We start from the raw sequence: 27,597 nt of genomic DNA, 5'->3' as shown, positions 1-27,597 counted from the left end.
ACAGTCAGTGAGCAGCAGGGCCACCTGGGGGAGCAGATCAGGCTGGGAGGGGGAATTTCCTACTTGTTCTGCCCCAACTCCCTGCTTTAGAAACAAATGTAAGATTATGAGTTTACAGTTAAAGATCACTTTGCTAAGTGACCTCGTTTTTAATCAGCACTTTGATTCTGTTTCCTGATTTCTTCTTAGATCGTCACGGATTCTGCTTCTGTTGAGCGTTTACTTGGGAAGGCTGACATCCAGCGGCCCCAAGTGGTGGAGTACTGTGTGGTCTGTGGAGATAAAGCCTCTGGTAAGTAACACAAAGTCGTGAACCAAACTGGGATTGGGATGGGACAGTAGTTAACTAAGAGAAAAAAACATTTTCTGTGAGCCAAAATGTGATGGTCACTTTTACTACTGGAGTAGCAAAGTAAATAAACAAGTTTGTCTGGTTATTAAGATCAAAAGGAAATATCAAGGAGTTATTCTGTGACTTTAAATATTGGCTAAATGTAATAACATATAGTTATTTACACACTCCTAAGAAAATCATGCTTTCTTAAATCCAGTTAATATTTGCACAGTGCTTTGTTGTTTCACAAGATGAGTTATTTGTATAATTTTTCTTCATCCAAACTGTACTTCTGTCCATATAATCCAGTGTGGTAAACTTGTTCTAGTGGAAGAGGAGGGAGCATGTGGTTCTGGCCAAGGTCCAGGGTCAGCAGAGGCTTCCTGTGGTGGTTGAGTGTGCACATGTTGGGTAAAGCAGAAGGGTGTTCTAGCTAGTGAAATGCAGACCCAGAGAGCTGACTGGTCGTACCCATGGTTCCCTTGGTGAAGGGTTCATGGGCTTGTGTGCAAGGAGATGTTTCACCCAAAAATTCAGGCCAGAGCTGTAAAGGCAGGTAAGGGAAAAGATGGGAAAGCACTGACAAGGACAAAGCTCAGTGATTCAAGGGCCACAACCTGCATTCTGTAATAGCTGCTTGGTTCCACTTTATTTTGTAGTCACAAAATTCACAGGAGTTTCGGAGACATTGTGGTGCTGCCTTGAAAAAGAGAGACCACGCCTCTTAGGAAGATAGCTCCAGGCAAGCATGTACAGCAGATTCCTTCAGCTTCCCCTAAAGCTGATGACACCAATCCCTTGTCCTGGTAAACCAACTGTCTGCCCCTCTCTGAAGCCCTCACCTCGTCACCTGTCACCTCTCCTACAGAGAGACAGTGGTGCCTCTGGTCATGATCAACGGACACAAGCCTTTTTGTACGGAGCTCTCTAGGAATTTGTCACACTGTCTTATGATTATTTCTAGGTCCACCTCCCCTTACAGGGCTGAGAAATACCATGCTACGCACCATGTCTGTATTCCCATTTCCTTGCTCATCAAGGAGGACACATTCAGCAGACTGTTCACTAAATGAAGCGTGAACATACAGAGGCCACAGAACCTGCCTGGCTTCCCCACTTGACAGTCTCCTGGCCTTATGGAACGGCCTAGTCAAAGGCTCTCCTTTGCCATTGTGTCAGGATATGAGAGGTCACACTAAGGGAGAGAAAATTTAAGAAAATAGACTGCAAGGAAAGGAAAAACAATGCACACAAAAGTAGCATTAGCAAGACAGGTTTGCTTTTTGTTTTTTCAGTTATTTAGCAAAAATTTATTTTTAACTGTGTAACAGGCTCCAAGACGACATTTCATTCTAACTGTCATTGGCCACAGACGTTAGAAAAGGCATATCGGACCACCATCACTTCAGTCACAATGCACAGCTTATTTTCTGTCAGATTTATTGATTTCACAGAAATGCTTCCATGCAAACTTCACTTTTAGCTCCTCAAGTTTCTTCTCCTTTTCTTTTTGTGTCTTCTTGAAACATTATCTTCCTTGGGCAGTTTCAGAGGCTGCTTCTTGCCCCAGAAGCAAGTGAAACAATTCTTAAAAGCACAGAATTGACATCCTCCAACTGTACCCTGTGGTTCTGCATACAAGAACCTCGCATGATGGAATCCTCAGTTATGAAGTGCCACGGAGTCTGTTCCGACTCACAGCGACCCTGTATAGGGTTTTGGAGACTTTTACATCTTTGCGGGAACAGAAAGCCTTATCTTTCTCCTGCAGAGTGGCTGGTGGGCTTAACCTGCAATCCAGTGCTTATCATATGGCACTACCACGCTTCTGGGAGTCCTCTATAGCCTCCAGAAATGACTCTTCTGTGAACTGTGTTATCATGGCCATGTAGCTGTGCAATTGGCTTATGTAAACAAGACAGAACCAGAAGACAGATCATGGTTAATCCCAGCTGGGATCATTGAGTCATTTGTGTGGTAATATTTTGTGAACTTGAAACAGTAAACTGAGGTAAGGGATTCTTGTTAACATCATTGATAATTCAAGGTTAGAGACACCAAAGTAAACAAGATCAAAAGAGTGAACTGTGTTTAGTAAATATACTTTTAGGATTGTGTCTTCAGAGAATACCTGACCCAGGTGAATCATGTGGTAGCCTTTGTCTTGGGCCTAGCTGTTGTTGTTAAGTCAGTTCCAACTAATAGCGATCCTGTATAGGGTTTCCTTGGAGCATTTGATGAGTTTGAACAGCTGACCTTGTGGTGGTTCAAACTGGCCTTGCAGTCCAGTGCTTATCCTACAGTGCCTAAGCAGTCACAATCCGCTTGTACATGAGCTCCATAGATGAGTAAATGTCTGAGTGAGACCCTGTATAATAAAACAGTCATGGTCTGTCTGTTCTATGCCACCCCTGGCAAGACAGGAGAGCTCAGGAGATTTACAACTCAGCCATCATTTGTAAGCTCTTCCTGTGAGGTTTCTTATGTAGTAAGAGATGGAAGTCTTGTCACTTACCAGCAGTTACATAACCACACTGAACTTCCGTTTTCCTTCACCACCTCAAAGACTGTGGATAAGTCCTAGCCATTGTGTCAAATGTTCAGGGAGCAGCCTGCTGGTCTCCACGTGGCTATCAATGTGTGACAGACACTGCAACACTGGTCACTTTGCTGTGCTGTTGTTGTGTGCTGTTAACTTGGTCCTGACTCAGCTACCTGGTGTATAGGGTTTCCAAGTCTGTAAATCTTGACGGGGGCAGAAAGCCGTATCATTCTCCCATGAAATGGCTAGTGGGTTTGAACTGCTGACCATATGGTTCTCAGTCCAGTGTAGGATAACTACAGCTCCACTTTGACACACCTACACAAAAACAGGGCCTACCTGTCCCCTTAGCAAACTGCTTCATGTATTCTTCCTCCTTTCAGGTCGCCACTATGGGGCTGTCAGTTGTGAAGGTTGCAAAGGTTTCTTCAAAAGGAGCGTGAGGAAAAATTTGACCTACAGCTGTCGGAGCAACCAAGACTGCATCATCAATAAACACCATCGGAATCGATGTCAGTTTTGCAGGCTGAAAAAATGCTTAGAGATGGGCATGAAAATGGAATGTGAGTAAAAGTATTAAAAAGCATGAGTAAGCAAGGAGGGAAGAAAATGAGCAAGAGTGTATTAAGTAAGAGTTTTGTATCTTGCCTTGAAATCTTAAGAGAAAATATCTATTCACAGTCAGCTAGTAGATTCAGAGCCAGTTGAGCTAGGTTTACTCAGTTCCTGTGGTGTATGTGGAAAGCCGTATTCTGAATTAATTTGGGAGGCAGCCAGGTGGAGGAGGGTGAACATTGGCTTTGGAGTAAAGCCAATACCAGAGCAGTGCCACTTAAGAGCTAGGAGCTTTGGGAAAACATGCCATCTCTCTCTACCTCAGTGTCAGCCTCCCACGGCTCTGAGGATTAAGTGAACCTCTGCTCTCCTCACTTAGAGGTTTTCTTAGCCTGTGCATTCAATCGGTGTCCATCATAACATCAAGCACACTGCCATCAAGTCAGTTCCAAGTCATAATGACCCTGTAGGCCCCATACTAGAACTGCTCCCTCATGTTTCTAAAGCTGCGGTCCTCACAGAAGCAGACTGCTATATCTTTCTCTTACAGAGTGGCGGATAGTTTTGCACCACTGACTTATGGTTGCCCTAGCATTTTAACCATTTTGCCACCAGGGCTCCTTTTTACTTATCTTAGGTACCACCCAGAAAACGATCACCACTGCCACCAAGGAGACAGAAAGGACAGGCGGAAGTAGATCATGTTCTGGCTTGATACTAGTGTGATTCAATTCTAAATGATGAGAGCCCATCAGACTGTTCAGAGAACACCAGAATCCTTTTTAGAGTTGTTAATTGGAGAGTTTAAGCTTGAAGCTTCCCAACCTCCAGAGGTTTGTGCCCACTTACTTTGGGCTGCTTTCCTTTGAAGTTAGGACCCTCTCACAGGTCCTCTAAGCACCTGGAGCTCTAGAGAAAGTGCTGAGTATGGGGCAGAATATGTGGGGTTAGGAATTCCAAAATCAGGCCTTCATCCACAGAGAAGAGGCCAGTCATCATGCAGGTCTGCTTCCCAAATAGTGGTGGAAACACAATGACCAGAATTCACATGAGGCAGTTGAGAGAATGAATGAATTCAGGCTGTCAAATGGGAAAGTGAAGGTTGGAGGAGGCAGGCACACAGGGTGCTGTGGTGACCCTGGACCTGGGACCCCAGGCCGAGGGTGCTCTCCTCTCCTCTCCTCTCTGCATGAGCCCTCGGACAGTGCAGATGCATCATTGTTTGCATTTCTGGAGACAGAGTACTGCAATATCCAGTAAGGGCCAAGTGAAAGTGTGTTCTGGGAGAAATTAGAAGTATGAGCCTGATTTCTACCTAGTGGTGGTATTTTTATTTTATCTATTGATAATGTTCTTACTCCAGAGGGATGTGTTTTTGTTTATATTATTTTCTTTTATTTTTTATTTTAATCTCCAGTTTATTTTTCTTAGACTCAGAGCATAGTATGAAAGTCACAGCCAAAGCACTTGTAAAGACCCAGGAAAAGGGTTGGCAGGACAGGGTCCTGGGAGTCAGGTTTGGCTCAGGGCTGGAGGAAAGGGGTTGTTGCTGTCTCCCTGTCTACAAACATGTCTGTGCGTTGCATAGGTCCTGTCTTCACAGAAGACAAATGAGGAGCCAGGAGATCCCCCAGGGGGGGTCTAGCCTGGTGGGGAAGGGGTGTCTGAAGCCCGAAGGCTTGGTATGGAACTGAGACCCACATTGCTAAGTTGTCTTGTTTTTAAGAGTGAATATTTTCATTCAGAACATTGACTAGAATCAGCCTTTTGCAATCACCATTACAGCTATAAACTCAAAACGCAACTGGATTTCAGTTTGGTTAGCAAGATGTCTGAATTTTAGTGTCTGGGATTCATTCCTTATTCCTTTCTTTAAAAGCATGTTATTTTCTTCCGTTCTTTCTGGCATGTAGACCTGTTTTTATACCAGAGTTCTCGTATGGTGTCAAAGTGACAGTCATTAAACAGTTTTTTCAGGCTTGAGTTAGAAATGAGAATGGATCCTCCAGTTTGTAATACTGGACAGCATCTCTGTCACGGGCCTACTTAAAGAGGAGATTTGTGTCATCATGGTGAGAGCCTATGCTAGAAGCACAAAGTGAAAACCTAGAGGACTCAGTGTGGGCCTCCCACAGCATTGTTGTACACATGCTCTGTTGCAGTTTCTGAGCAACACCAGCCATCTGGATCTCTTTTTTCATAGCTTTTCATTTGGTCTGGCATTGAACCTTTCAGTACAAAAAAACCACAGACCACCTAGACTAATCTAGCACCAGAGCTTAGCATCACCTCATTGAGTGACTTTGCTGAGGACAACTCCTTGGTCCTCTACCATGTGAGATATGGTTTTATTGGATTGACTATGTAAAAATGAAAATGTATGTTGTGATTTAAGCTGTGCAGAGTGAACGGAAGCCCTTTGATGTGCAGCGGGAGAAACCTAGCAATTGTGCTGCTTCAACTGAGAAAATCTATATCCGGAAAGACCTGAGAAGTCCTCTGATAGCCACCCCCACGTTTGTGGCAGAAAAGGATGGAACAAGGTCAGTCAGTGCCCTGCCTTCAGAACTGCTCCAAAGAGGCACAGACATTCCTCGGGAAAGGGGACATTTTTATGGCTCCCTGCCCACCTGCCACAGCCTTCCTTGGCCTTCTCTCACCCTTCCTGCAGCTGCTCCAGTCACCCTCTGGACAGGCCTGAGGACGGCTAGTTAAAGCTGGGCAGAGGATGTATCCTCTCTCAGGGCTCAGATCTCCTCCTTGGTTGTTGTTAAATGCTGTGGCGTCCGTTCCAACTCATAGCAACCCTTTATAGGATTTCCAGGGTGCAGCTGATGAGTTTGAACCACCGATCTTGTGGTAGCAGTCCAGTGCATATTCTGTAGTGCCACACCAGGACTCCTCCTTAGTTTAGGCATCATGTAATGTACAGGAAATTAACTATTCCGTAATTCAACATTGACGGCTATTTTTACAGTATAGATAATAGATCTAAATTTCACGTGAAGTCGCCGAGAGTAAGGTAATTTACATGTTCTCTTTAATATCATCATTTAATTTAATTTAAAAGGAACAGAAAGGGAGAACAAGAAAGTTTCAGATGTATCTGGAGAAATGGAGTTGAGGGTACCTTGGAATCTAAAGATCAAGTTAACTTTATTAGCAGATTTGCCACAGTCTCATGTCATTCTGGAAAGTTCTGATAGCTGTGCATCTGTGTTTGCTGCTATCTCAGACCACAAACTTGACTTTTTTGTGTACACCTTCATGCAAAGAAAAGGAGGCTAGTCACTCGGGCTGTTTCTAGTTAGAGCTTTTCTACCGTTCAGACTCCTCGGCACACGTGGAGGGGTGAGGGCCAGGGAAGTGCAGCATGATCACACTGTGACTAAAATGCTGGAAGCTACTCTGGCTTTCTTTATGTCTTCAATAGACAGACAGGGCTTCTTGATCCCGGGATGCTTGTGAACATCCAACAGCCTCTGATACGCGAGGACGGCACGGTTCTCCTGGCCACGGAGTCCAAGGTGATGTTCTTTACCTAATCCCTCTCCTCCACGGTATTGCAGTGTGTGGCTATTTTAACTGTATGTGCCCCATTTCTCCCAGGCCTATGAAGACTACATACCCCAACCTTCTATGATCTATTTGAGAAATACTGATGACTTTGCAGAAACCTCAGTCAAGGCTATCTGGTCAAAGTCATAATATATCCATCAGAGTTTAGAGTTCCATTTGGTGATAGTTCCATGGTTCTGGTCTCTATTAAAAGACTCCCCCACCCTCCTCCCCCAACACACACATTACTAAACTACTAGCATGCTGAGGAAGCAGGCACTTGTCCCAAGAGGGCCTTTTGCAAAAGTGTGGTTCCATTTTATTGTTACGTGATATTCAGGAGGAAGTTCAACCAGCATTCTAATAATTCTAAAACTTTGTGCCACAGCAAATCAGCCGTAGGGAATCCAGCTTGTTGATAGAGTTGTTTGTTAATCTGAGAGAGAACGAAAGCTGGCCAATTCCCACGAAGATAGCCAAGCAGGAGTCAGGAGTGTTTTGTCCAGGCAAAGGAATCCACTGTTCTCCATGGTACTAGTTTGCAAAACTGATGGCCTTGGTTTTTCTCATTTTGGTGTTTCTGATGTAAAACACTTGATGAAGTAGCAGGAAGCCGTGGCTGGGGTCAAAATTTTCCACTTTGAAAGGGAAAGACTGGGTAATGAGGGCCCTGGCATTGCTGCTGAGTTCTTTTTCACCCATTCTCATGCGCATTAATGTGCACACTCAGGTCAGGAAGGACCATCTTTTCGTAGGAAAGAAAAAACAAAAATTTGAGTCCTCAACTGGCATGGAAGCCTGTCGTCTGTCTGTTGGGTCACTGGGCTGGGCTCTGAGCTGCCTCTCTGTAGTCCTGTGGTACTGTGTGTGATGAGGGCTAGCTGCTCATTACTGAGGAGTTCTGACTGTGCCGTGGGGTACAGAGAACGCATGAGTCTGAGTGGAAGGCCTTCTTGACGAACCTTGAGGAAATTCTGACCACCAAGGGATTGCCTGAGACCGTTCTACTGTGCAGTCCATAAAAAAGGTCTGAGAACTAGAGTCCAGAAAAGCCCAACCCCTCTGTGGTAGCCCTACAGTGCCCTCCCCTCGACCCCAGCCCTAGGCAAACACTCATCTAGAGATTATTCTAGACATTTCCGATAAATGACTGGCTTCTTTCTGCATAATGTTTTCAAGGTTCATCTATGTTGTAGCATGTAGCAGTACACTTCATTCCTTTTTATTCTCTTGTATGCACCTAACAACAACAACATGTATATATATGTATATGCATATAAGCATTTTATTTATCCATTCATCAGTGGGGTAGATCTTTAACTGATAGACTATTTTCAAATACTTTGTCCCATTCTGTGGGACATTTGAACTTTCTTGATTGACCCTGTCCTTTGAAGCACACAAATTTGTAATTTTGGTGACATTCAATTTATCTGCATGTGTACATTTTTGGAAGCATTTTCACAAGCAAGATACAAAATGATGCACCCTTTAAGTAGACAGACCTCCTGTGTGCTGTTCCTTTAGACTCACCCCCTAGAGAAGCTGTGTTAGACCAGGGCATCGAACTACTGCATGGCCGGCAACTGAAACTAGAACGGACCTGCGTTGTTTTTAATGTCACTACTAGAACGGCAAAAGCACAGGTCGATGCCCAGCTAGAAACGTAATCTCCCTTTTAGGAACGAAGGGTTGCATGTGCATTGCATAGCAGCTAGATCTGACCAACAGAGACAGAAGCACAGTGCCCTGATCAGAGTAACTGACCACGCAGCTTCGAAATGTGTGTTGCTCTCTGTAGTCCTGGAGATAATCCAGGCTCCTGAAAGGGTTCACTACACTTCTGCGTCTCCTAGTCCAGGGCTTAAACGTGTCATTTCCCTATTCCAGTTCATCCACAGTCGGAAAATTCAGGTACTGTTCTGGTCCAATTTCAGTGCATAAACCATAGCTGAACCTGTTGGAAGCCCTGTTTTAAATATGCAATATGAGGGGCCTTCAAAAAGTTTGTGGAAAAATTTCATTATCCTTTAATTCTATTTTTTGAAGCCCTCTCATATACCTTTGTTGGCCTAAGAGTCTCATTGTTGTGTGAGCATGTGCTCATTTTTAATGTTGTTATTTTTTGTTGAATAGGCAGAAACAAGCCAGGGAGCCCTGGGTACCCTAGCAAATGTAGTGACTTCCCTTGCCAACCTGAGTGAATCCCTTAACAACGGTGACACTTCAGAGATCCAGCCAGAGGACCAGTCCACGAGCGAAATCACCCGGTACGAGCCCGTGAGGACGGGGTTCCCCTCTTAATGTGCACACACAGTTGCTGTGTTGTGAGTGTGGATGGTAGCATTGTGACCCCCACCCTGTATTTAATCGAGGGCTGTCACAGTGAACCTGCACATCTGTCTTCTTCCCAGTTTTAACTGTGGGAATTTGGACCCACTTACATTATAAAGCGTAAAGCAATCAAAGCTATTTTTCATTCTAGACAATAAAACAGGAAATAGATTAATTCATTGGAATCAGAGGGTGGGGGGAGTTGCAGTGGCTAGATGTTATTTGTGTTTATCACTGTATACTGCACCTGAATAGTAATAATTCACCCCCTTTTTTGCTTCTATTTTATCTTATTTTTCTTACTCATATTTTTTTCAAGTAGTGAGTTTAGACCTTAAAACCAGCAGGCAGGTGTATACAGCTGGTAGATAGCAGTAGCTGGTCCCGGACGTCTGTAACTGGCTGCAGAGGACGGCTCTTCTCTGCAGCCTGGCTCTTGTGTTTGCTCCTTTCAGGAGGGACCAGTCAATCCTGCCCATTGTGCCAGTCGTCAGGTGAGGAGCTGGGGCCACACGAATGCTCTGCCCGCATGCTCATGTGTGGTCAGGCAGCAAGATGGAAATCTAGGGCCAGTGTAAAGAGGATGGGATGTGAGTTAGAATTCTGGTTATGCCACTTAACTAGCTGGGTGGTCTTACAAAGTGATTTAATGTCTCTAAGCCTTAGTTTTTGCTTCTGTAAAATGGAGAGAATTCCAACTTTAGAGGGAGTTATGAAAAATTAGAAATGATATGTGGAAATAAATAGTATATATAGCTCAGTGCCTGAAATGATGTGTAGATACTCAGTAAACACAGGCTTTCAGTGCTAGCAGGTATAATTTAGTTCCTTTCCCATTTTACTATTTTTCTAAATTTTATCTCTGCTAGAGCTCTGTTGTTCCCCCCAAATCTGTGGATTCACAGCACTTGTTGTTTCATTTTTGCGTACAGGGCGTTCGATACCTTAGCTAAAGCACTTAATACCACAGACAGCTCCTCACCCCCAAGCCTGGCAGACGGCATAGACTCCAGTGGAGGAGGGGGCATCCATGTCATCAGCAGAGACCAATCGACACCCATCATTGAAGTTGAAGGTCCTCTCCTCTCAGACACACACGTCACATTTAAGGTGAGTGCTTTAGCCTCACCGCATGCCCCAGCCTGTTGGAAGGGGCCTCTATGCTGAAGTTGGTCAGCAGTATTCAAATTCAAACCCTGGAATGAGCTCATTTCCATATTGTGGTGTCTGATGTATAAGTATAAAGTCCCCAAACCACCATCAAACTTGCTTTCCTAACGACTGGTTCTAGAGTCACAGAAGACAAATTGTAAATGTCCTGATTGGTAAAATGCTCTCAGGTCCCTGTGGGTCTTTCCCTCTCTCCTTCACTGCCCCTCTTTTTCTGTAGGACACTCCCAGGCCCCCTGAAGCTTGCTAGTTCTCCAGACTGAGTCTTTTTGTTGCCTGAGTTTTTCTTGCTGTTGAGATCTGGCCAGTTGTTTAAGTTGGTCCCTCCCCATGCTTACCCAGGGGTGTCCAGGATGCAGATTCCCAGTAGGATTCCTGCTTCAGGTGGAGCCCCTTCTAGACTAAGGGCACCTGCAGCCCAGATCAGACATCCTAGTAGTGGTATTTCCCCCACGTGTAATACTAGGCTTTCACTTTTACCTTGAGGCTACCTACATAATGCCTCGTAGTCCATGAGGTTGACCTGTTCCCCTGATTCAACTTGGATTTTAACCTAAGACTCAAAATGGGATTGCCTTCAAACAAATAACTTAGTTGAGCCAAAAGTTAAGGAGTACGCCTTTGTGTGAGTATACTGGAATCTCCCCTCCGGCTTCTAGCTCCCTCACCTGCTAGCCCCTGCAGGAGACACACAGGCACCCTAAAATCAGAGACAGTGACTGTGACTCTGTGACTACCACTGGGGTTGACAAGCAGAGGCAGCTCCTGAGTTTTGTCTCTTCTCTTGTCCAGCTCACAATGCCCAGCCCCATGCCCGAGTACCTCAATGTTCACTACATCTGTGAGTCTGCGTCCCGCCTGCTCTTCCTCTCAATGCATTGGGCCAGGTCCATCCCAGCTTTTCAGGCACTTGGGTAAGTAGCCTTTTTCTCTGCTTTTATCCTTGGGTCAAGGTCTATGTCTCTAAAGGTCCTTCTAGTTTGTTTCTGTGGCCTAGGTGAGGTGATCCTGAGTTTCTACTTAAAAAATTCACTGGACTGGTAGCAGGTACCCATGGTTGCCGGTTCAACACCACTCTGCAGACATTGATTGAGCCTCCTTCAGGTGCCCGAAATGGAGTGGATTAGGAGGTAGGAGTCATCAAATGAGCTTCACAGAGAGTGATCTGCAGGCTGTCCTAGATCATCAGGAACTTGGCATGTGAAGCAACTATGTCCTCAAACACAAGTTCACTGGTTTACTTTCTCGTATAGCAGCTTACTTCCATGCCGACCAACACTATGGGCAACTCTACAGGAAGCACCTGCTTGCTTCTTTATTGAGCACTGCTTGTGTGCGTTTGTCTGATTTCTTTCCTACATCCCGGTACCGGCTCTGCCATTGTGCCCATCAGGTAGCAGAGAGTCTGGTTAAGAGATAGATGTTAAGTGCCTTCGAGCCAGTTCTGACTCATAACTACCCTATCTATATAGGCTTTCCGAGAAGTGCTGGTGGGTTTGAAGTAGTAACCTTGTGGTTTGCAATCCAGTGCTGATTCTACAACACCACAATGGAAAGAAACCAAGAGTTAATTCACATGTAGAAAACACCAGAATGGAGGGCCAGTTGTTTACTGAGTTAGATCACTGGTTTTGGCTTGAAGCCATAAAAGTAGAACTTACCAGCTATGTGACCTTGAACAAGTTACTTTACATCTCTGAGCCTCTAATTTCCTTGCAATAGAATCCTTGCAAGGGCTTAGGGTCTATAAAGTTCTTAATCCACTGACTGCCTGAGCACAGGGTTTTGGTGAGGGGCACTCAGTAGAAGTTAGGGTGTGCCAGGTGGAATGTGCCCTGAATGGTGTTTGGAATGCTCACAACGCTTCATGAGGAAAGGAGAGCTGAGGAAGATTGGGGTCCTTGCTCTGGGAAGCGCTGTACAAGCAGGTACTACTGAGTAAATTGACATGGTGGTAGCTAATGGGAGAAGATGGAGTCACTCCAGGCATCCTGGGTACTAGTAAACAGACATTTTAAGGGAGTTAAACATTATCTACCGTTTGCCATCGAAGTCTGATTTGAGAAATTTGGAACCTCCTCCACAGGAGTTTTCATCCATGTGTGTGCCAGGGATGGGATGGAGTAGAACACATTTAATCCAGACAAAACATGCTGTAGTGTTCAAAGTGGTGGCATTTCTGTTTTGTGTAATGCTCTTCATCAATTGGTATTGAGGAGTACTAAACATAGTGAAACAACAGGTGTGCCTCTGAGAGGTCTGGACATGGCACAGTGAGGTAACTCTGGTGTCTTTGCCTTTGCACCACCTGGGCTGGGCCATCTTGGAGTCCAATGAAGGAAATAGCCTAGTTAAGAGAGCCCAGTTTTCTAAACTTTGACATCCTGAGACAGGTCGTTGGCATGATGTGTCTGTGGGCTTCTGAAAATATGGAGATGCTGTTTTGTCGTGTGCTGCACATAAATCACATTCCAATTGAAAGTAAACTCCCTACTTCAGGCCCATCTCACTTCAGGATTTGGAAGCCCTCACTCAGTTCTCGAGGGCAGATGGAGCGTGTGTTTCCTACCCTCCAGAGTCCACCGTAGCTCGGTCCTTGGATCCCCATAGGCACTTATGACTGTGGCTGCAGGATCTGGGATAGCACCAAGCACAGGCTGCCTGGGAAATGTAGAGGGCTATAGGAAGTGGAGTCCTGAGGTGGTGCTGTAGGATAAGCACTCAACCATAGCTCGGTTTGAACTGTAAACAGGTCAGTGGTTCAGACTCACCAGCCACTCCTCAGAAACCCTATAGAGTCATGGAACCGACAGTACTTAACAACAACAAGGAAGTGTTTGATCATACCTTTAAAAATTTCTCTGTATTTAAGTCTAAACTTTTTTCAGGGATAGGTTAGGTTATCAACAGAGGGACTACAGTGAGGGCATTCATATACAGGGCTCTTTTTGGAGAATGATCCTGCTGAATCCCTTTGTTTTTAGAATGCTGGGGACTTGTGCCTACATGTACCCTTCCCTGTTGAAGGGCCAGCACACACCCACACACACCCTCTTCTCTGTATCACTAGACAGGACTGCAACACCAGCCTGGTGCGGGCCTGTTGGAACGAGCTCTTCACACTCGGACTAGCCCAATGTGCCCAGGTCATGAGTCTCTCCACCATCTTGGCTGCCATCGTCAACCACCTGCAGAACAGCATCCAGGAAGGTAGGGCTTCAGGTGCGGGGCCCAGACCAGGCAAAGGCCAATTGGCCAACCTCAGTGTCATGTTCCACAACATCCATGGACTGGCTGGGAAGTCAATGTATCTTTTGCCTCTTTTCATAAAATGAATATGGAGGGGAGGGCAGGACAAAACAGTGATTGAGAAAAGCTGCCCACTTCAGTGCATAGTTGTTTCGTAGATATTTGCAGAATGGTCACACCTTCTATTTTCATTGACCAGGTTACCCTTTTATCTTAACAAATCTTCACAACTCTAGAAAGTAGGGATTATCTCAGTTTTACATGTGGGGAAACTGAAGCCCTGATAAGATTCCTGACTTACCCTAAAGCTCGGAGTAAGTAGAAGAGCCAGACACAATCTGAGAACATGCAGACGCACCAGTCCAGGGTGCACTTAGCTCAGCCCATCTGCTCCAGTACACACTGACAGCCACTGTCCAGAGGGGACCATCCAAGAGTGAGGCTAACACATCAAACCTTGGTGAGCAGAACTCTGAGTACATGAAACTGAACTGCAATTGTCATTGGGCGCTCCAGGGTTGGATGTCTAGGAATGTGAGTTACCTAGCCAGATCTTTGCTTGTGTAGTGATTCCTTCAGAATATTTACATAAGGTTAGTTTTTTAAATAACACTTAGCATCTTAATTGAATTTAAGTAAGACTTAGTCACAAATGAACTTTTGTTGGTTTGTTTTTAAACTGAGTAAAGTGATACTGATACCTTCAGCAAAGTATTGCCATGAGGATTAAGTTGAGATCACATAAAATTTTGATCACTAATAATTGGGCATCCTTGAGAGACTCAGATTGTGTTCCTTTTTCAATGTTCTTTGAATTTTGGGAGCAAAAAGAAATCTGAAGGGGCAAGATTGGAACTATAGGGTGGATGTGGTAAGGTTTTCCCAGTGAAATTGCCACTAGTAATGCTCAGATTGACAAGCACTTATTACATACCTGTAGAGACTTAGAAAACCTAACCATTGATCTGGACTGACATATGGGTCCTAAGCACAGTATGGAAGGAATTACTAATCTGTACTGACAGACCAACAGTACTGCTCAGGGATGTGGGGTCAGTGGGGGGGATCACCTGCCCAGGGGGTTCATTACGAAGGCAGACTATACAATGCAATGGAATCTGTATACCTATTTACATGCTGGGACAAGAGTTGGATTGAGTTCATTTCTTCCCATCAAGCACATCGGTTCCCTTTAATGACAGTCTGAGTTACCACTTCACCTTCACCTAGAAAATGAAGTCCTTGACCATCTGGAGATACTGGTGATTTATTCAATTATTCTCCCATTTCTTCCAGTCTGTGGCCCCTAAGAAGCTGGTTTAGTTGTGCCTATCAGCATTTCTCAGAGGGTCTGTAATGTTGGTTTCTAGATAAACTTTCTGGTGACCGGATAAAGCAAGTCATGGAACACATCTGGAAGCTGCAGGAGTTCTGTAACAGTATGGCGAAGCTGGATATAGACGGCTATGAGTATGCATACCTTAAAGCTATAGTTCTCTTTAGCCCGGGTAAGATATACGGTGGGGACTCATGTCAGTTTTCCTCCTGTGTCTACTGCTACTTCTGAACATGAAACATGTCACGTCATCAGAGGTGTATAGAGAGCCCTGCCAGAGTGTATGTGAACAAATGTTCTCATAGTGTTTAGACTTTGCCAGCCATCTTAAGGTTGTTTAAATTCTTGCCTCTACTGAAACTATTTAAAAACAATGCCTGGTAACTTCACGCACTCCATAGATTTAAATATCTGTGTCCTCATTAAACCATTGGCCAAATAAAACTACTGCGTGCCCAACAGAGTATAACACCCAGTGTCTTTTCAGCTCCTATGCTGTCAGTCAAAAAGTGTTGTTCTGAAATCATAGAGCCCATTATTAAACAAAATATCAAAATGTGACGCTATTGTTTCTCAACACATCCTCCACCTTCTAGGCGTAGGCACTTCTGAAATCTGTGTTTCCATCTCTCAAACCCTTTTCAGAAGAATTCTGTGTTCTTCTAGACATGCCACATCAAAATGGCAGTTTGGGCGTCCTTGAGGGACTAAAATTGTGTTCCTTTTTCAATGTTCTTTAAATTTTTAGAGCAAAAAGAAGTCTGAAGGGGTAAGATCAGGACTTGTAGGGTGGATGGGGTAAGGTTTTCCCAATGAAATTCCTGTACGACAGTACTTGCTACCCTGGGGAACCAGCAGGTGCATTATAAAGATGGAAAAAAGTACTCAGTGCATCTTTCCTGGTCTTTCTCCAACCAATGCAATTTTCAATTTTCTGAAAATCTATTCATAATAAGCCCCCAGCCCCTGTGATCATCCTGTGTCGAGAATATCTATCAAGATGGTGACCCTTTTGAGATTCCAAAAAACAATAGCTTCTACAACTGTACCACTCATAACACACCCAGTCTTGTTTGAATTTAACTGATCAAGCAGGCTCCCTCAGAAGCCACTGTTTTGATTGGCTCTTTCTCCCTGGATCATATTGGTAAATCCAAGACTCATCCCAGTTACAACTTGCCCCATAAAAACCTTCATTAGCTTCTATCTTGGTTGAATGACAGGTGGCAAGATCAGCTCATGGAGCTAGCTCAGCTTCACACAACACTCTGGCATCCTTTAAGCCAAAGGCTTGCTGAGGCCAATGCTAAACCATTTAAGACCCCAATGTACTAATGCTATTGAATCAATGGTAATTCTTTGGTCTTCTCTTACTAGTTTCTGGGCTTCAGTCATATGTTTTTCACTTGTCGAGGTTGATGGTCTCCCCTTCTGGGCTTAACTTTGATATCTTCTAACCTTCTTAAAATACTTGATCCATTTAAAAACCATTTCTATTATGTGGGCAACCACCCCATACCTGTTGAAAAGCTTCAGTGCATCAGAAAGATGTCCACTTGAGATCCATTAAAATTTGATATTATTCCTGACCTTAAAGAAACTTTTTTTCCATGTCACAAAAAGTATCCTTTTTTGAAGACACCAAACAAGATTGAGACAAGTGTATTAATTAGAGAACTTGTCTACAGCCATCCACTGATTTCAGACACATGCACATTTAAATGTGCATGTTTGGAATACATTTGTACATATATGGAATCCTAGTAGCAATACTTCTGATTAAATATCTAGAAGGAAATTTTCATATGGTTTCAAAATCTTGGAGCATTAGGAAACCAAGTGTCCAGAACTAACCTGGGTGGGACTTCTCAGACAAAGCATCCAAAGTGGATCAGTGTTCAGAACTCAATTTATTGTACTTGAGAAGTTTGCCAGAAATTTGAGTAAAATAAGTACTAAAAGGTCTGCAGTGAGTCTTTCCAAATACAGATGGGAATTTGGGGGCACTTTCTGTTTTCAGATCATCCAGGTTTAACCAGCACAAGCCAGATTGAAAAATTCCAAGAAAAGGCACAGATGGAGTTGCAGGACTATGTTCAGAAAACCTACTCGGAAGATACCTACCGGTGAGACATGCAGGCACATGCTCTGGTTGGGCAGGAAGGAGTGTGGCTGGATCAGCTCTCAGTGATGTGAACCCTCCCATTCCATCTCGCTTGGCATCTCCAGTTTCACAGGTGGTGCTAGAATGTGGGAGGCCCCCAACTGTAGCCTTCTTTCTCATCTCAGGGCTTGGACTCTTGTCTCCGTGGTCTCTTCTCCGACCCACACAGTGCATGGGGCTTGTGTTCTCATGGAGTGTCCACACACTTGTAAAGCTCTGGCATCTCTTTACACCACAAGTGCACTAAGCACACCCTGTAAAGACTTAGCAAGTGGTATAAAACAATCATTTTCTTTCTTATAAACTGTTGAAAAAGGTTTTTTATTTGGGTAATAGTTAATTAACAGTATTAACTATAATGAGTAGACAGCAAAAAATATCTCTGCGTCAGCCTCTGTCATGTAGGAAATCTGAATGGGATGGGGCAGAAAGCATTGACAGGCTTTCCCATGAGGGCTGGGAAAGCTCTTTCCTGGGACCGCTGCTTAGCGCCAGGAGGCGTCAGGAACATCTGGGGCCTGTCAAGTGAATCACTGAACACTTCCCTCCCCGTTCTACCCCCCCAAAGTATACCTTAGAGCAAACTCGACAGTCCTGAAAGTTGTATCAGCCTGCCTCCCCCAGACTTGTGTCCTTGCATCAATCGACCTCAGTGTACAGGTGTCTAAAGCAGAGATGCCCCAGGTCCTGTGTGTATGTGTAGTCGGAGGGAGGGCTTCGGGGATTTACTGGCAAAGAGCTTGCCTCACTTAGGCATACATCCATGGTATAAATAAAAGTTGCTGCTGGAATCACTGGAGATCTAATCATGGATGTAGAATAACATAACTTCAGTGTGTACAGTGTAAAGCACACACAACCAAAGTTCATACATCTAAGCAGGCATGTAGGCAGGGTGTCCCCAGACAAGGCCACAGACCTACTCCCGCAAGCTCCTAAAAATGCCCTTTTGGGACTTCCTGGCAGAGCTGCTGCACACTCTAGAGTTATCTTCACACCAGCAACTCTCTGGCCTTTGAAAGTCAACAAAATATTTCTGGGAAAAGCATGAACCATCCAAATCTACCTATGGGACCTGGGTGCGTGAATCAGGCGATGTGAGGCTTAAAATAAGAGCAGGGAAACTTTTTTTAGGACTCTGAAATGCTCTCAACGCAATTCCCAAGAAAGGGCCCTAGATGTTTGTGCCTCCTGTTGACAGATTAAATTTTTAATCCATTCCTGTGCCTTTTCTTGTCTTGTTTGTTCCTCATGAAATGCCCTCTCCACTTCTCCCCATTCTATGCATCTCTACTGAGGGATACCCTGGCCAGCCTCTCAGGTCTGCTGTCTGGGCTCCAGGAAGCCCGCCCTCCCAAGGAGAGGGTGGGTGAGGGGGCTGTGATGAAGAAGCCCTCTGCAGTGGGCATCCTTCTGTTGTGTGCTGAGACCAATCCCTGAAGCTGGTGTGGCTGGGCCCCACGGCATGGATGCTTCAGGATGCACAGGGCCCAGCTCTCCTCCAGGACAGGAGTACAGTATGCTCGCCCACCCCTGGTTTCTGCAAAATGAAAAAACTTATTGCTTTATATTTCATTATAACATTAACACTAGAAATTGGGGCAAGTCAGGAAAAAAAAATTGGGTGCAGTCACTCTTAAAACCCAGAACTTGGCCTCCCCAGAGGTACTGCATACATATGTACCCATAAAGGTACACAGATTAGAGTGGTGTACCTGCAGCTGTGCACGGCTTGGTCATGAAAAGTGTATTCAGCTGTAAGTCATGGGTATCTTTCCATACCAAGGAATATAAATCATTACTAACCTGTTTTTGTTTTTTTTTTTAAATTCATCTCACATTCTTTTATCCGGAAGCAGCATGCTTTAATCTGTACCTTAAATTTCATGTGGCCAGGATCTGTTAGTTGGTCTGTTAGTTTTAGGGGAAGGAAGAGTTGTTATCAGTAACAGTGAAGGGAACATCTGTACAGATATGTTTGCATGCATTTTTTTTTTTTTCTCTCCATGATAAATTCCTACAAGAGGAACTGTTGAAATCAGAAAGTCAGGAGTGTGTCTGTTTGTTTGGTTCTATTGTGAATAATACCCATAGGGTCCTGGGAAGTCATCCAGGCCCAAGCCTAAAGGGTGGTTTCCGTTTCTCTAACATCTCTCCCTCCTACAGATTGGCCCGGATTCTGGTCCGCTTGCCGGCACTTAGGCTGATGAGCTCCAACATAACTGAAGAACTCTTTTTTACTGGCCTCATTGGGAATGTTTCAATAGACAGCATAATCCCTTACATCCTCAAGATGGAGACGGCGGAATACAACGGCCAGATCACTGGAGCCAGCCTATAGTGCATGCTGCACGCCTACCACGGTGCCGAAGACGCCTCCAGTCATCCAGATACACAGAAAATAAAAGTAGTGGTATTTGGTATGTGCACATAGTTCCAGTACGTTAGCCATTTCCTACTTGGTTTCTTCTTACCTGTTAGCTCCTGAAAATAGCTGCGGAAAGACTAATAGGACCTGTTCCTGCCATAAGAAATGTTTTAATGCCTTTTGATGAAGTAACAGATTTTGAAACAATCTTTTCATTCAATTTGTATTTAGAAATTCTCAAAGGGCAAAAAAACAAAAATTTTATAATGTCAGAGACTAGTATTGAAACTAAAAGAACCTAAGAGAACAGTATGTGTGTATATATAATGTTTAAAATATCCTTGGAATTAATAGATACTAATTACCAGGGTAATAATATTAGCACTTTCTAAGCACTTGTCAATGCTTAATGTTAGCAACATCTTGCCTGTGGACAGGGCAAGTGAAAACTGTCTATCTTTTGCCGAAATGCTAATGATTTCTGTAAAAACTCACTAGGGTACAGGAGACAATCGTTTATGTTTCAGAGAAGAGGGCGTCATTCCTAATTGTATGCACATACTGGTAGTGAACAAACACAAATGAGGCTGACTTGCAGCTTGCAGTGGAAGGATGGTAGACTCAAAGCAGAAGCTTCCAGCAGTAGAGTTGATGCCTTTCTAGCTCCCTGGTGTGGGATTGCAGCATGCAGACTTCTCCTCTGGTGATGCTTCTCAGAATCAGATTGCAGCCAGTCAGAGATGAACTGCCAGGTCAGACATAGCATTTCTCCAGCAACTGAAAGGCACTGCCAGAGAACCAAGCAAACAGTGCAAGGTGTGGCCTGGAGCAACTGAGGGCCATGGGGGTGCCCTTGGAGTGTGGGGTTTCTTCCTTAATGGTTCCGTTCCTCAGTTGGAGCATCCTAGCAGTCGGGCTGTGCAGAGTCTCACTAACTGGCCATGATGGGTAGGGTCTGGCAGAGCTGAAGGGATAGTCTCAGGGCAGTTTCTTTCAGTTGGCCTTAAACATCAGTTTCTCAAAAGGTCTCTCTGTTGACTTTTAATAGCCCTGGTATACCATGCACTTTGGTTCCCCCAGGTGTTGGCCAGCAAACCATCTCAGAGGCTGCCTGCTCTTTCACACTGAACCCTTCTCTCTCAAGGTGTTCTTTCCCTGATGTGATAGCCTGGCACTGAGTTTCCAGGCAGCCAATACGATGATAAGGAAGCTCTAGCTAGGCCACAGTAGTTATCAGTTCCATTGGGTCTGAAAAAGCAGCAGGGTTATTTGTTTGGGGAAACTGGCAACTATAAGACCAGGTCAGGCTCTTCTGTTTTCTTCTTGTATAACCCAGGTTAAGACAGTGGATCCTGTAAGACTAGATAGATTGAGCCTCTTGAATCTTTTGATCAGATGATGTCCAAAAAAAATCCCAGTATGACGCTTCCCCAGCCCCCTGCACAGTGCTGCAGTCTGGCTTGGACACGTAATGTCGAGGTTAGGCCTCACAACCCTGTGGGCTGCAAGACTGCCAGCACTGCAGCACTGTATTGACACAATGAAGGCTGCTACAGGTTAAAAAGGGCTACTGGACCCTGAAGTCATTGTTTATGGAAGTCAGCGGGGGCAGAGTCCTTTATAGGTCATACCTTGGAAGCAAATTTTGGAGAAAAGAGTGGATGCCCATTATAAAATGATGGAAAGGATTGCGTTTGGCCAGCTTAATTTAGTTTTTTGACTGTGAAGTCAATTTAAAAAGTTTTTAAAGTGGCCAAGACAATGGAATTTTAGGGTGCTTTCAAAGGATTTTAGTAGAGGGCATTTTGAAGCACATTTGTGTGTCTTACACAAAAGTTGCCTATGTTTCTATTCTTTTTGATTTTTTTTTTTTTTTTAATGTCAGCATGTCTACTGATCATTTAGCAATTCCCTGAATTCCCAGTGGCAATGACAAGGTCCATACCAGCCAGCCTCCTGGCCCAGTACCACTCAGTGCACAGGTTGGGGAGCGCTGCCTGTGGTTTAACACTTGCACTCAGATATGGGGATGGCTGAGCCAAGACCTAGACTAGGGTCTATAGAGGTGAAACTGGCAGGAAGACATTAAGTATTCAAAAGTAATGGGGTCTTACAAGGTTGCCCTGGAGACCAATTAGTCCTGCCCTTTAACTTTCACAGGTGATGGCCAAGTCCAGTGGGCCATTGTGGATTTTGAACACTCCCCCATTAATGGCCCAGGTCTTGGCCACACACCACCAGAACACTCGGCCCAAAGTCACCTCAAGCCACCACTGACTTGCAGGTCCATATGTGTCTTGGTATTTTTGCTTGTATTTATTTACTTTCTGTTGGGGAGGGAGAGAGGGTCAAACTCATTAAGAAAAATCAACTCCAAAGTCCAGAATTATATGAAAGGATCCCAACCAAATATTTCGGCTAACTTTGACAAGGAGTCCTGGTGTGGCGCTATGGGTTAATGCACTAAGCTGCAAAGTCAGTTTGAACAACCAGATTGGCAGTTCAAGCTCACCAGCTGCTCCTTGGGAAATCCTACTTAGGGTCGCTATGGGTTGGAACCGACTCAGTGTTGACTAAACAACTTTGACAAGGCTTGTGAAAGTAGCTTTAGTGACATGAGGTAAGCTGTCTCCCCGCTGAATCTGAGTGACATGAACAAGGAGTGAGTAGGATGTGCTACCACGGAGCTGTCTTCACTTCCTAACTAAGGCCAGGCACATGGCTGAGAGGTGGGCCCTTTCCCAGAAGTACCTCAGATTATGCTGCCATTACGTGGTGGAATTTGTGGAATACATTACATGTAAGCATTGAACAGGGATAGGAAGAGACAAAAAGACCAAATAAATTATTCAAGCAAACAGTATTTTTCAAGTTATTCCTGGAAAATGTTTAAGGAAATATGGTACTGTCCTTCTAATTTGAAACTTGTACATGTATGTTGGGTGTTTTGTTATTTATTGTCTAATCTCTGCCGTAAGACCATAGTTTGGGCTTTTGTTATCTTGGTTTTTCTATTTAATTTCAGGTGTAGTCACATTTTAATATGTGCTACATGATCGTCCTCAAGAGGGACTGTTTCTCAGTTGGTCGGTGCCTGTACTCTGATCTGAGGCAGGATGCTGGCCACAGTGACAACTCTTTAGTTTCCCAAAGAGCGTTGACTTGTAGCCACACTGCCTGCCTACTCAGTTGTTGGCTAACGTTTGGGGGAGCCGTGGTAGGGAGCGAAGAATGGTAAGGACGTGCTGTAGCTAGTACCCTTACTCTGGGGGAGATGCCACCACAGCAATGTTGCTCACACCTGGTTCTGTGGCCTCCAGGCCTTGCCCAGCTTTTGTGGACCTAAGTAGCCTGGAGTCCCCAAGGCCAGTGGCCTGTGTGCAGTGGAGTCAGCACCCTGGTCTAGGTCTGAAAAGTGCCCTCTTCTGACGCGGGCTGACTCTAGGTGGGCACACCTGGAGTTCCAGGAATGTAGCTCAGCAGGCAGAGCAGATGCCCCACAGGCTGTCTGTGGTCCAAATTCTCCAGACTGTGAGGCTTCTGAAATGTCTTAACTTTTGATGCCATCTTTTAAAGCCAGCCCCTTAACTGAGACAGGGCTGGTGTGGACCTCCTCCTCGTGTGCCTCCTGCCAGTGTGCACTTCTGGGCTCGTCCTGGGTCTGTCACCGCAGTGTGTGTGAACAGGCTTATAGACTGTCTGACTGAATGAATGTACATGTGTTTCTATCTCCTTTCTGTACAGTGTATATAGTGTGCCTATGTGTATATAGATGTATATTATGTATACAGACATGTAGCCATGTATCTAAACTTTTCTCTTTTTTTTGGAAGAGTCTACAGTGTCACTCATGTAAACTGACAAGGATGTTCTAAGGCCTTTCCGAAAGGGAGACTTGCTAGTGATCTTCTTAACCTACCATTCCCCTTGGGTGAGACAGACCGGGAAGGACCATGAAACTAGTTAAATGAATCACCACTTGGCATGGGAAAAGATTCCACACAGAAATGGCTTTGACAGGATGACATGTCTCTGTGTTCTCTAAGTTCAGACAAGGGCCAGGGAGCTGGTAGACAGTTTATTGTAATGTCCAAAACTAGCTGGTGATTTTTAACCTGCTTTACACATGCCTATTTTATGACCTAACGGGAAAGAAAACAGCAGGTAAAGCCATCGACCTTCCCAGATGCTCAGCACTTAAGTGGTCCTGAGACAACATCATGGTCCCAGACCCAGAATGGTCCATCCTAGGGGGTGGGGGTGGGGTGTGCTTTCCCTCGTACGTGTTAGCAGTTTCCCATCTTCCTATGATCAGTCAGCAAGAGGTGGGCACTGTTCTGTGACTAAACAAAAATCCCCATCTAATACCAATTAACACACAACAACCTACCAGATAATCTGAACTACAAATCATAAAAAGTTACTCCTCTGAATATAAGCATGTGAATGAAATCTGCTGACTTCATTAACACCTGTCTGTAAATGATTATTGCAATTTTTTAGATTAAAAACTGCATTTTACAATGAATGGATATGTGCCCTTGAAGCTACAGATGCCAAATTTTCCATGTCTGGAACTTTTTGATGCGTTTCCCCCTTAATGGGGCCTTTTAGCTGGGGTACCACTGAGGAGATGAGGCCAGCCCAGAGTACTGCTGCTCACTGGCCTGGGGAGCTGGAGGGAGCTTCACGAACCACAGAACGCACAGAACCTCACCTAACAAACACACTGCTTGCTTTTCACCTCCCCCCAAAAAGTAAGTTACTGAAGTATCTGCAGACACCTCAAGAAACCACAGTACTCAGTGCCTTCTGTGAGATGGTGGGCCGTACCACCTGCAGCTCTTACCCCACCCCCCACCCCGTTTCAGATGTGAATGACCTCACCCAACAGATTGTTCCACCTTCCACACGACATTGCCTGTCGGGACAATCACACTATTGAAGGTGGCTTTCCACAGTCAAAATACAGATAGGGTCTTGACAGTCTCACAGTGAGTCTTCAAAGTAAAAACGTTCCTTTGGGGCTATTTATCTTAACCACATTTTAAGAGTAAGCATTGAGCTTAAAAAGAAGAGTTTGGGGGAGAGAGAAAAGTATATGGTATTTTTTAAATGCCCAGCTAGACTTCAAGTAAGAAACCATTCATTTTGACATCTCAATATTTACACAAAAAAGCTCTGCCCCAGTTACCCTACAACTTACACCTAGACGTAGAAAACAGCCCCACCACATCTCCCCCTCACTTTACAGACTGTGGTACTGTTTAATATTTGGATAGCATTTGGAAGTAGACTTTATAAAGTGGCTTTTCTTTAGGACTATAACCGGCTGTCATTCTAAATTCATGACCACAGCACTCATGGACGCCAATGCTGCTGTCACACAACTCAAGTGCTGGAGTATTTTTATACAGTCTCTCCGTTCTCCAAATTAACTCGTATACCAGTGTTCAACTAGTTTTATAAAAAGCTGCACATTTTTCATAGTACAAACTATAGTTTTTACTTGTAGTTTGGATCGCGCTGTTAAAATGTAGCTGTATTATCAGCCCTTTTAAAGGAAAATTTGGATGTTAAATTTTCTTGGGACCGTTTCTGTAGCCTCTGTCCTTTACAAAATAGAAACTATTGTTTATGCCATTACATTTTAATTCCAGGTTTAAAACCTGTTGAAAGCTATAGCTTTCCACAGCTTCCCCCTCCCCCCATTAAATCAGCTTTGTATATGTAATGGCATTTAAAAAATAGCATGTTCTTTTTAAATGGAATTTTATATCCAATCAATGTCTTCAGTCTTGAAGAAGAATTTGCATTGTTGTGTTTGTATATAGAGTATCGCAGTGCATGAATTAGCTTTATGCATTTTATTAAATGCTGTTTAAATGTGGCATTATTGTTGTGGCTTAATACTACTACCTAAATGAGGTTTATACTATTAAAAGTGAATTAAAGACTACTGCATATCTTGCTCATCATTTCTCGTCGTTAACAGTAATATCACCCTGATATGCAGAGACCCCAGGTGCAGTCTCACCTGAGCCTGGGGATGAAGTAGAAATGAGGAAAGTCCCATGGGAGTCGAGCTTGACCACACTCTTCCTCACATCTGAGCCTTGTCCGAAGGTGAGTTAGCTGTCTTGAGCAATACTTTTAGTGGAGGGATTATAGCAGAGGACAGATATTTGTCCCCATCCTCCAAGATGGTGGTGTGTGGTAAGGGGACTGGATTTCAATTAATCAACCACCTTTAATAAGCCTACAGTCTTTAAGAAAACCTCTACCCTTTACAAATTAGACCCATGATAGCCCCCTCCCAATTCCCACCTTCCGTTTGGTGTAGAATCACAGTACACTTTAGCATCAGGGTCATCTCCACCATTTAATAAAACACGTCCTACCTTGCATGGCTTTCCACTGGGCTGTGGCTGGCAGTGCCTTTAGTCCCATTTTACAAAACAGGAAACAGCTCAGAGCTCTGGAGACTAAAGCCAAGGCTCTGGACAGCAGTGAAGCGAAGCCCTTAGCCTCCATTTCAGATCCAAAGCCTGTCCTAATGCTGATCCTAAGTATCCTGATGCAGGTGTGGTGCTCAAGATTAGCACCTTGGAAACCCTACACAGGGTTGCTGTGAGTCAGAACCAACTCAGTATCACTTACCAAAAAATACATACGCAGCAAAATATGCTATTTCCATGTATAATTTTGTGATGGCTTATCATGTTCAAAACATGTTTCCAAATTTTCCCATCCTCCCAAACTAACATGCTTCCTGAGCAGTGAACCCCGTTTTTCTCTTCTCTCCCATCTCCTTGTGGCTATTTCCAGGTATTTCATATAAACGTTAAGTCAAAATTCTTGCTTCTAGGGTTCCAGTTCATGCATCTAATCCAGACAAAATGTATTTAAACATGTCTGATCAGTGGATGGCTGCTGAGAAGTTCTCTCAGGGATGCACTGGTCTTAGTCTCAATAAGGTAGGAGTCTTCCAAAAACTTAAGGTCGCATCAAAACCGTGAAGTTCTGATGTGATGCTGCAAGGTCGGCGATTCAAATCCACCAGCCGCTCCTTGGAAACCCTAACCCTATACAGGGTCCGTATGAGTCGGAACTGACTCGATGGCACTTCACAATAAAAATGGTGGCTTCCAGATCAGCTGAGCCAGTTTAAGGCAGAGAGACCAACTCAATCAGTTATTGCAACTCAAAGGACAAGCACAGCTTACTATGAAGAAAGCTGCAAACTCCACTAGTGAGGAAATAGCTAGGAAAGGTGCACCAAGGAATTTCTCACCATAACATTCACTTGTTCGTGCTTTTGAGAGTCGCAAGGGCTGGCCTATGATCATTTCATTGGGAAACTATCTCATCCACCCTACAGCCCTGATCTTGCCCCTTGATTTCATTTTTAAGAATATTTAAAAGGATCATGATTTGAATCCCTCGAGGATGCCAAAACTGCTGGTTTGACTTGGTATAAATTAAAAAGCACTCAGTCCTTTGGGGAAGGGTTAAAGATGAAGACACTGCCTTTAGAAGTGTATAAACTACAAATGGGCATTACACAGTCCGTAAAGCCACTGTTCGCAATTCCACTTTGGTGAGTAGCGACTGAGGCCTTAAAAGCTTGTGAGCTCTCCCTGTGCGGAGCAGAGGAAGAAAAGATGCATGAATACAATTAGCCGAAGGACCAACAGACCACCCAGACCTCAGCTTCCACAACCCTGAGACCAGAACTAGATGCCCATCTAGTTCTGTAATATTAAAGTCCTGTACAACAAGTGGGGAAAATGTGGAACAAAACTCAAAATCATAAAGACGGGACTTACTGGAGAGTAGAGACTGGTAGAACTCCTGAACTTCTTGTTGCTAAGTCCCGTGAAGTCGATTCTGACTCATAACTGACTCTCTAGGATTTCCAGGGCTTCAAATCTTCACGGGAGCAGAAAGCCTCCTTTTTCTCCTGTCAACAGCTGGCAGCCTTGAA

General features: G+C 44.3%; 1 protein-coding gene across 1 annotated transcript in view; it reads left to right on the top strand.

The window, feature by feature from the left end:
- NR2C2 (nuclear receptor subfamily 2, group C, member 2) overlaps positions 1–19,770 on the top strand; it is an 84,203-nt gene extending 64,433 nt beyond the window's left edge. Inside the window, exons 4-14 of the mRNA XM_006868674.1 lie at positions 190–292; positions 3,260–3,439; positions 5,827–5,974; positions 6,865–6,958; positions 9,126–9,259; positions 10,256–10,433; positions 11,286–11,407; positions 13,564–13,703; positions 15,113–15,250; positions 17,099–17,204; positions 19,409–19,770. Of these exons, the coding sequence (XP_006868736.1) occupies positions 190–292; positions 3,260–3,439; positions 5,827–5,974; positions 6,865–6,958; positions 9,126–9,259; positions 10,256–10,433; positions 11,286–11,407; positions 13,564–13,703; positions 15,113–15,250; positions 17,099–17,204; positions 19,409–19,583 (1,518 nt within the window). The 3' untranslated portion in view covers positions 19,584–19,770. The remainder of the gene's footprint in view (positions 1–189; positions 293–3,259; positions 3,440–5,826; positions 5,975–6,864; positions 6,959–9,125; positions 9,260–10,255; positions 10,434–11,285; positions 11,408–13,563; positions 13,704–15,112; positions 15,251–17,098; positions 17,205–19,408) is intronic.
- The last annotated feature ends 7,827 nt before the right edge of the window (positions 19,771–27,597 follow it).

The sequence above is a fragment of the Chrysochloris asiatica genome, unplaced genomic scaffold (assembly GCF_000296735.1).
Source record: "Chrysochloris asiatica unplaced genomic scaffold, ChrAsi1.0 scaffold00121, whole genome shotgun sequence".
Lineage (NCBI taxonomy): Eukaryota > Metazoa > Chordata > Mammalia > Afrosoricida > Chrysochloridae > Chrysochloris > Chrysochloris asiatica.
Note: the sequence above shows the minus strand (reverse complement) of the source record. Positions and strands in the feature narration are given on the sequence as shown.